General features: G+C 40.9%; 1 protein-coding gene across 4 annotated transcripts in view; it reads left to right on the top strand.

The window, feature by feature from the left end:
* Positions 1-10,036, top strand: part of tlcd4b (TLC domain containing 4b) — a 19,423-nt gene extending 9,387 nt beyond the window's left edge. For all 4 annotated transcript variants that reach the window (XM_026165882.2, XM_080301011.1, XM_026165883.2 and 1 more), the window contains 4 exons: positions 5,925-5,983; positions 9,215-9,309; positions 9,405-9,478; positions 9,585-10,036. In XM_026165882.2, the coding sequence (XP_026021667.1) occupies positions 5,925-5,983; positions 9,215-9,309; positions 9,405-9,478; positions 9,585-9,933 (577 nt within the window). In that variant the 3' untranslated portion in view covers positions 9,934-10,036. The remainder of the gene's footprint in view (positions 1-5,924; positions 5,984-9,214; positions 9,310-9,404; positions 9,479-9,584) is intronic.
* The last annotated feature ends 393 nt before the right edge of the window (positions 10,037-10,429 follow it).

The raw sequence follows: 10,429 nt of genomic DNA on the forward strand, positions 1-10,429 counted from the left end.
GTCTCCAGAGAGTTGTTGATTTGGAGGATTTAGACTTTGATTTTTGTCTTCGCTGTCTTCTCTGCCTTCACTCTCCCCACCAGTGCTGACTCTGTTATTTGGATCAGTGAGTCCTGAAAAAGAGAAATGGCAATCTCTCGCTCACTCTCCCGCTCTCTCTCCCCCCATTTCTTTCTCCTTTCTAATATCTCAATCAGTCTTTTGAACACATCTCTCCTCAGCTTTTGCTCTCTCATTTCTCTCACTTACAACACCACTTCCTTCCCCTCTCTCCTCTTTTTCCTTACCTTCTGTTTCACTTCCTCTCTGTCTGTCCAGCAGACTAGAAATCCCACCAACAAGATGCCTTTTTATAGCAAACAGCAGCAGCTAACCCCCCCCCCCCCCCCCCCCAAAGAAAAAACAAAAAAAACAACAAAACAAAACCCACTCTCCCTTTCCCTCGCACCACCAGCCCTCACGATCCTCCCCCTGCCTTGGGTTGCCGATTACACATGTCTAGCTGCCATATCAATGCAATGCTCTTTTATTCTGTTTCTCTGGCTAGCATCGCTGATGGAGCAAAGAAAAAGGGGAGAAAACAGCGGTGGGTAGGGGCACGGGCAGGAGGGATGAGCTCTCCCTCCCTCCTCCTGCTGCTAGTCTTCATCTGCTCAGTGTTCAAGTGCTTAATACCTTACCAGCATTTTTGGGGGGTTGCAGGCAGGATTTTTCTTCTATCACTTCTCTGAGACACCCCCCTTGAGCAAAAGGTGACAGTCATTTCTCTGCTGAAATGGTTTCTTTGTTCCAACTTTATTTCTTCACTGCTATTGTTGAATTTCTTAAGCTTATTCCCGTCACCCACCGGCACCTAGCCAATTCCCAGAAGTATCCTAATGCCTTTTTAAAGCTCATCTCATTTCAACACCGGAGTGGAGCAAGCCTTAATTCTCCAGTCAATCTGATTGCGCTACAGCATCATTAAGGCCTGTCACACAGCAGCATTGTTCTCTCGGCGCTGTGCTAAATGGTGGCGCAGCGGTCAGAGCCAAACTGTTAGAAGCCTGCTTTGTTTGCAGCTGCTGCTCAGGCTCTTTCAGGTTGTCACTCCGACTGTCAGCACAGCTTCGGCTGTTATCATAATCCTTTCGGTTAACAAGCGCCGTGTCTGCCGGCCTCGCCCCTGCTGCATTTCTTGATTGGCTTATCTGGACTTGAACTTAACATGTGCATGACAGTCTGAGGAGAATGGAGGACCGCATTTCAGTTTGTTTAAAATTTAGGACAACCTGAGATATATTTTTGACACTAAAGGAAAATAAGCAACAAAAAAAACAAGATAAGGTGAAAGTGCATTTTGTCAAATCTCATTTAATAAATAAAAAATGATATCTAGTCCTATAAGTCTTCAGATTAGGAGAGTATAAAGTCAGACAGACAGATTGTCTCATTGTTTGTTTAACAAAACTAAGCTAAAATGCAGATGCAGTGTGTAAGAAAATAAGTACTCCCTATGAGTCACCAACTTGTAGAACCACCCTTAGCACCAATAACTTAAAGCATTAGGATTGTATCAGTCTCTCACATTGTGGTTGAAGGGTGTGCTTTCTTTTTACCATGACTCTTTGTTCTCGTGTTGCTTTTCCAGGATGTTTAGTTCAGCAAGTCTTTCTGGTGAGATTTAGAAAACTCAGGCACTAATAGTTATCGGCTTGATAAATCAAACCAGTTTATTCACAGCGCTGTAAAAGAGGTGGTGTTGGCAGCATATGGGCAGGTCTACTGGCAGGCAGCAGACTGGCATATTGTACAAACAACAACCAAGCTATAATATTAGAAAACTGCAAAGAGGTTAATCACATAATACATGCTCCGCAGCAACACAGTTTTTGCAGCCAAAGCATCAGAGTGTGAGTGTGTATCTTCTGCTATAAAAAACTGCTATATTCATTCATTCTTTCATACATACAGTTTAAAGCACTTTAGGCCATCGGGAAGTCTGGAAAGGCATTAGTGGCTGTAAATGCAATCTTATTTGTATCACTGCTCCATTATTAAGATACAGGATTAGAAAAGGGTGTTCCATTAAACTAATGTTTTGCTTCAATGTATTCTCATGGTATTCAAATAGGTTTTAGCCTTCTTTCAGCTGCTGTCCCAATGTTGTTTACACAAGTAAACACCCTTAAATAAATAAAACAAAAAAACAAACAGAATTTAGACTGTTAAACAGGCTGACTTGCTTATTTTAGAAGCAGCAAAGAAAGGTCCCTGTATTGAGAAGACAGAGGGTTTAGGTGCTGGCTAATAACTCAAATCCCTCATGTGACCTTGCAGGAATGATTATGTCATTTAACGGTGAACTGATTGGTCAGTAGGTAATTGTTATGTGCATGTTGATGTCTTATCTCATGCACAACCTTTTTGGGAACAGGTTAGGTTTGCCACAGAAGTTACCACAGCGATTTAAGCAGATAAGATGAGAACTGCATTTGTAACACTGAAAATCCAGAGGTAAACCTCAATTCACCTTACCTAGCAAGGCCCCAAAACCTAATTTATAACACCAGTGTCTTTCCTGAGGAGGGTCAGCATGTCATCATCAGCATCCGGCCCCATTTGTTTGCAAGTTTTATTCAAAGAAATGCAACCCTGCAGCTAAAGGATGCTGTTGCTGTTAAGAATCAATAGAGGTGATGAAAAGAGAGGTCCATCAACTGTTTTTGTCATCTACCTGTATCCCAGCATTCCTTTCTTTTCTATGGTTTTGGTAAATTTGTGCATTTTTCTTTCTCCAAACTTCATTCAAATGTGTTTTATTGTTGCAGTTAAAATGCTTTATTCCTTAGATTTCCCTTAAGGGTCTGCATGCACAACACTAAATGCAAATATCTGAATGAAGAGTCAAACTATCGATAGAGCAAGCAAGTAGAAAGCTAATCAGATTCATATAAGATGTCAGTGTTACCAACATTATCATTCATTCATTATAAGAGACCTGGAGTTGAGTTTGTTTGCCTCCTGGTTGTCACAGGTTGAATAAACGTCCTTGAGAATCATCAACCAATGAATTATATTTCTTTCTTTTGATCTTACTGGAATTAATATTTAAATCAAAAATTGACATTGAATGGGACTTCCAGTATCCATCTCATCAGGTGGAAATGAAAAGCGCTTTCATACATCATAGTTTCACCAATGTGCTGCTATCCGTTTCCCCATTCTTGAACGTCAAAACTTTTAAAACCTGCTTCCCTGAATCTAAACCGTAACCTGTTGAAACACAGCCAGCTAGTTCGTGATTTATCTGTAGATCTAAGTTGTTGATAACTCTGGAATGACTTAATGAAGGGTTGCAGACTAAGACTAACAAAAAGTCTAAGATCCACTGAAAGTCAGACCCTTCTATTCCCATGCTGTCATTTGTCACCACAGCTCCAGATCAGCTGCTGGTGAACATAACTCATAGCCCAAGCACCACCACATTTCCCCCACTTAAGTCTGTGTGATTTTTGGCCATCTGAGACGAAAGTTGTCAGAGTTAAAAAGCGGAACAGTCAATGATTTAGAAGAGCGGCAGTCAAGGGTATGCAGCTGTCACAGAGATAAATGATACAGAGTACAGTACAGACGCTACAGGTAATTCTATACTTTGATGTGCCAGTGAGGATGTTCTGCTGAGCAAAGACAAACTCTGAGAGAGTTAGGTTTTTTCTCGAAGTTGCGTTCAGTAAGAATATAGAGAGTTTATTTAAGTTTCCTTTGCGCTTTTCTTTGAACCACATATAAGCTCAAGGTTCATTCTGATTACTACGTATCTGTAGCCCCATGGAAAAAGCCTAGCAAACTGCTAAGTGCATCTGGTGCTCTTAAATGACTTCTACTTGCCACTTAACAGCATATCATTTGGCTTTGAGTGTCTTTTGTATAATGCCTGTTGAGTTGGCGCTATTGTAGTACTTCCTGTTTAACATTCTACGTATCTTTCTGGGCCAAATTCCAGTCAGTCAACTATTCATGAAGAGACAACGTGAATATACTGTAGATCTGATTAATCAAAGTTGAGTCACACGGATGAGATTACCAAGAAGTATGTGGATTTTCAGGCTCCCTGACAATCACATTATCAGGCATGATGGGCATTAGCCAACCTGATGTTTGCACGTTGCATTTCTGTCAGAGTGTGATGAACACTTTCCAACAAAACAGGCCGAGGCCATGTTTGTTACATTCATACACGTATACTCATGGAAACAATAATGTTGGGGAAATGTTAGATTAGTAAAACGACAATGTTTTTTTTTTTTTTTGTCTTTTCAAATAAATACAAATGTTTGAGCAGTAGGCAGCACGGTGGCACGGTGGTTAGCACTGTTGCCGCACAGCAAGAAGGTCCTGAGTTCAATTCCTCCATCAGGCCGTAGTCTTTCTGTGTGGAGTTTGCATGTTCTCCCCGTGTTTGCGTGGGTTCTCTCCGGGTACTCCGGCTTCCTCCCACCGTCCAAAGACATGCAGCTTGTGGGGATAGGTTAATTGATTAATCTAAATTGTCACTAGGTGTGAATGTGCGAGTGAATGTGAGTGTGAATGGTTGTCTGTCCCTATGTGTTAGCCCTGCGACAGACTGGCGACCTGTCCAGGGTGTACCCCGCCTCTCGCCCTATGACAGCTGGGATAGGCTCCAGCGCCCCCCGCGACCCTGAAAAGGATAAGCGGAAGCGAATGGATGGATGGATGGATGTTTGAGCAGTTAAGTCTTAAACTCAAACAAATACTCTTCTTTGACCTGACTGTTCATTTTGGACTGACATCAATGTGTCTGTGTGTTTCTATCACATACATTTCATTAGATATTAAAATGGTATGAAAAAAGAAAATCTTACATGTAACTTGGTTATATCTCCAGATGTTCAATGCACTTAGTTAAAGTACTTATTTTAAAGTGAGGCAGTCGAAGCTTGGAGATAAAGAATACATTTTGAAAGCAGTGAGCCCAGGGTCATGTTGTTGGTGTGGGTACAGTGTATAGTAGAGCATGTGCGCTGTGCTGCGAGCTCCTGTTACACAAGCAGTCAGCCAGTCATTTGCTATGCGATACTTGTGGCTGATACAAGGATCGGATCTCTATTGAAGCAGACATACCTCCATTGTTATTTTAAACCGATGTTATTTGCAAGGACACTTTAATGGTAAGAGCAGCAGGTCACAGGTTTATGGCCCGAACTACTGATTGCTGATTAAACAGAAACGCTGTCAAACGGGAGGAGAGGAACACGGAGTGCCAGCATTGTGGATATCTTTTCTGCAGAGCTATCTGTCATGTTATGGATTCACCACAAGCATTGCTCTTGTCAAGACAGTCGCCTTTATACCGCACACAACAGTATCACAGCAAATTCATCAAGGTTAGACAGTCGAACTTAAATGACCTTTCAGTTTTAATCTGCTAAGAAATGCAAGAGGTGCAGTATTGCAGACTGTCGATCAGGGAAGCAAGACAACGTAACATATTTAACTCATAAACTGAAGCTTCTTCTTCCTGTTTTTTTTTTTTCTTACTTTCTTTTTTTAAAATCAGGATCAGAAACTTTATTAATCCCTAAGGAAATTATGTGGTTACTGTTTCTCCAAGACACTGTAACAGACTGAGCTACATTTTAATAATACAATATATTACAAAGTTACAAAATATTAAAATGTCTCTAATATACAAGTAGTTTAATTATAAGTTATTTTGACTATACAGGATGTGCAAAACGGTGCAACTATCGCACTGTGTGCTGTGCATTAGGTGGAGGAGTTGTACAGGCAGATATCCACAGCCAGCAATGATTTCGTGTGTTGTTCAGTGGTGCATTTGGGTAATCTCAGTAATCTCAGTCTCTCACTGATTGAGCATTATGGCTTTGTGCCTTTACACTGTATCCTTTGCTTTTCCACAGGGGTGACCCCAGTCTCGTCAAACTAAATGTAGCCATAACCTGTGGTTACCTCCTATATGGTGAGGTTTAATTTTTTCTTCTGTCTTTGTTTCGTTTTTTTGCATATGTGGCTGCCATTACCCTTCGTGTGTGTGTGCAAGTAGAGCTTTGTATTGTAATCAAGTTACTGTAGAGTCGGATAGTTTTAATTAAATGTATATTACATGCTATGAAGGATACCTGTGATACGTGAATGCATAGGAGCATCGAAAAAGGACAAAATATTTGACATGTCCGACTTGGAAGAAAGTCATTATTTTGTCTTATCATGTGTCCTTGAATTGGAATTTAAAACACTTCTAATGTTTCCTTCAGAATTCAAACCAAAGGAAGACACACCTACACTTTCTTTTAATAAAAAACAAAAACCCTGTACATTAAATGAAAGAATAGTCAGGAGTCCTTCATTCCCTGGTTGGTGCACTCCAGGTCATTTGTGAACTTGCAACGTTAGTTTTTGTTCTCCTCTGCAGCCTTGGAGAGCTCAGCATTGACATTTTGTAGGTTCTTTACTTTACAATATAAAGTGCCTCGAGGCGATTGTTGTGATTTAGCGCTATATAAATAAAAATTCTAACTTGCATAGAATCTGCAGAACAGGACAAAAACTATTATGAAGTTAATAATAATAATAATGGTAACTTTATTTTTATAGCACTTTTTTAAATGCTTCAGTTTAAATAAAATAACACAAAAGATAAGCGCATGTCTAAAACATACAAGCGCATACTTCCATACATTCAAAGAACAAAGAACATGGGCTGAAGAAGAAGAAAAACTTTTCCTAAAGAAGGTTTAGGAGTTTTTGCCTCTGGTTTTAAAATAGATGTGGAAGTGTGAAACAGTTAGGAGACATTGATCAGTGATTGCAGGCTGAGTGCTCGATTAAGGTCTTAGCAGGTCTGCTAGAAAGGCAGAACCCGGCCATGTAGGGCTTTATATGTCATTAATAAAAAATGAAGAATGAATTTGAGAATATGAGATTACAAATTCAAATATTGGTAAAATACGGTTCTTAACAGGTGACTTGATATTGCTGGATAGCTGGACAATGTAATGACTGATCTTAGAGAAGCTGTAAGAGCCAAACACAAGAACCTCCGTTTTGCCAGTATTGAGATGGCAGAAATTTAAAGACATCCAACAAATAACAGCAGTGAAGCATTCCCCGAGATAGGAGAGGCTCTTCAGGTTGTTTGACTTAACAGAAAAATGTATCATCAGCATAACAGCGGTCGGAAATCCCTGTTAGAAGCTATTTAATAGATAACCCAGGGGTAACATATATACAGAAAACAGAACTGGACCCAGGATTGAGCTCTGTGGAACCCCTCATATGAGGGGCTCTGATAAGGACATACAGTTAATATGAATTCTGGAGTATCTGTCAGATAAGTATGATGAGACCATTTAGGAGCTAGGCCTGAGATACCAAACCAGTTCTGTAATAAGAATGGGATTATCAGTGGTGTCAAAGGCTACTATTACATACAATTCCACATTTTAGGAAACATAACGAAGATCTGTCGTGGAAAAAACTTAGATAACAGAACTCCATGACACAACTGAGCAGGTTGATAGCAACTAGGGTTTAATTGTGACCTGATATAATTGATCTTAACAGACAACAGAAGAGGAAAAAAAATGTTTTTCACATTCAGCCGAGGGCTGGGCAGGAAAACCAGACTGAGCAGGATTAAGGAGTCTGTTCGTGGTGTTAAACAAGAACCTTGGACTGTTTTTCATGCTAATTAAGCCAAAGAAGTAGACTGGTTAGTAACTGGTTCCGTCATGAAAAGGCAGTGATTTGTATTTTTCTATCTCATCTTTATTACAAATATAATTGACACTTGGTAAGAGAGTTAAAAATGTAGCCACTGTGTTCTCATTAAAGATCCTAGGCTTTATGATTCTCCTCTTTGAAAACGATACTGGCTGCAAAACTGTGGCAAAAATATTACACTTATGGTGAAACAGTAAATATGACATACAGAGAGAGTCTAAAGATGAGCCAAGAGTAAAACAACCAACCAGGATGTGCCCACCATTGTGTGCGACCATTAACATGTTACACTAAATGAAATGCCTTGTGTAAAATTCAGTTAGAGGAATCAATGCGCAAGTTAAAGTTGCATACCAAAATGAGCTTGTCAAATTTAACAATAGATGAAGGTCGATTGGGGAACTCATTTAGGGAAGTTGGTAGCAGATTTAGGAGGTCAGTAGATAATAATATAGCAAACTAGATTTTCACAGTCAATTTTGAACAATAGTAATTTGAATGAATGAAAAGAAGTGGGAGGAAATGGAACACAATTCAAATTACCCTTGTAAACCGCAGCGATTACCCCACCACAGCCCGAGCGCCTCAGGGCATTCAAGAATTTGTAGTTTAGTCAGCAAAATTCCACAAGGGGGCAGTAGTCCTCTAGTTTGAGCCAAGTCTCAGTGGTACAGAAGATGGTAATAAACCATTAATAATAAATGATTCATTAGTAAAAGTTCAGTCGTTTCAAAAGAGCAATAACTGCTGACTTGGGAGGCTGGGCTTTGTCAGGCACGGTAATTAGACTGTTAGGCCTGGTTGCAGAAATTTGTGATGACTAATAAATGGTTTCCATCTGCGCCTTTATAATTACAGGGATTGATAAAACTGTGGCATCAGTCGAATATGAGATTGGGTAATTAGCAGGGGAATCTGTGGAATCTGCAGCCAAATAATGGCCACATGAGTGGGTTGGTCATCGTGATGGTAGGGAAATGTCCAGAGCAAGCTCATTATCAGCGACTGAACTTTTGAAAATACTAGGAAAGGAAATTGTCCACTAGTATACCAATTTGATTGTTCTCTCAAAAGAATGAGAAATAAAAACATATTTCATGGACTTTTTGCTTAAGTCCATGAAAATGCTGCATGAGTGCTGTTGAAAATGGAGGACCATAGATGTCTCCTTCAGTTTCTTCTGCAAATTTGTGTTCCTTGTTCTTTTGTTCTTGCTCTCCTTATCTTCAGTTGCTGTTTTATGACTTGATTCTAGTTTTGAATGTATTGTCAGCTCTCCAAGTTTTGTAACAAGTTTTAATTCATCTGTTGATGAATTGATTATGTCAAAGTCATTTTTAGAGTCAAAGTCCTGAGTATTCTGTGTTCGTGTTAGACTCAGTTCAGCCTGGGCTCTGTTCTTTTCTTCTAAAGTCAGCTGTGTAATGTTTTGCTAGCTTAATGACCAATGTCTCCACCTGCTCTCCAGACCTGGTGCTGCTAGCATGTAATTGGAGCACTATGGGGGACAGCTTTTTCGTTTGCCACCACTTGGCGGCGCTCTATGCTTACGGATATGTTTTGGTGAGTGGCTCATTTTTCTGAAACCCGATTCTTGTTGTTTTTGTGTCCTTCTGCTTCCTAAATTCCTCATCATCTGTGTTGTTTGCTCTTCGCAGACCCGTGGTGTCCTTCCCTACTTTGCCAATTTCCGTCTCATTTCTGAGCTATCCACACCATTTGTGAACCAAAGGTGAGTCATCCTCACTTGTGAATATGTACTTGTCAGGATCCCCTTCACACCATATGGCAGACATATCTTGTTCCCTGACATTTCCTAATGGCTCTTTCTCCTCCAGGTGGTTCTTCGAGTCATTAAAGTACCCACGCTCACACCGGTTGGTGGTATTAAATGGGGTTGCTATGGCTGTGGTGTTCTTCCTGGTGCGCATTGCAGTCATGCCATCCTACTGGGCCAGTGTATTCGCCACTTTTGGCACTCCGGAGTTTGAGCGGCTGGGCTTGGGTGCCCAGGTGGCATGGATCACCTCCTGCATTGCCCTGGATGTCTTGAACATTATTTGGATGTACAAAATCACTCGGGGCTGCTACAAGGTCCTGACTGGGAGAGGAGGGCGAAAGGTCAAGGTAGAAGCAGAGGCGTCATCTTCCTTAGATAAGAAGCACACAAACAACCATACAGACTGAGGAGGTGTAGAGCACAGCATTTGTAGACACAGACAATAAGCATGGAGGGAGGCTGGACAACCAGGAACCTTGCTCTTTTAATAAAGCCTCAGCTTCCCTCTCACCCTCAATCTCAGCCCCTGATCTTCTTGAAGTCAGCTAGTGGCCTGGGCTAAGAGTCCTCAGGTTCTCACCCTGGCACAGGACAAGCACCAGCGTTTGCAACCTTTTTCACTGACAGATTAGTATCCTGCTGGGTGATAGCTTTCAGACGACAAGGTAGAGCTCAAAAGAACACTTTTAACTCTGTCTGTTACTCCTGTCACTACCACCAATCCTCTGTCATCTCCCCCACAGCCTGCTCTCACACTCAACTTCAGCCAAAGCCCAATCCTCTGAAGTGCCTGTGGGAGGGGGCGTGAGGGGAAGGGAAAAAAACAGGAAAGCAATAACAGTAGAGGAGTATATCGCCCATTACATTACTGCTTAGCCCCCTTCAAAAACAACAAAAAAAACA

This window comes from Astatotilapia calliptera, chromosome 4 (assembly GCF_964374335.1).
Source record: "Astatotilapia calliptera chromosome 4, fAstCal68.1, whole genome shotgun sequence".
In the NCBI taxonomy this organism is placed as follows: domain Eukaryota; kingdom Metazoa; phylum Chordata; class Actinopteri; order Cichliformes; family Cichlidae; genus Astatotilapia; species Astatotilapia calliptera.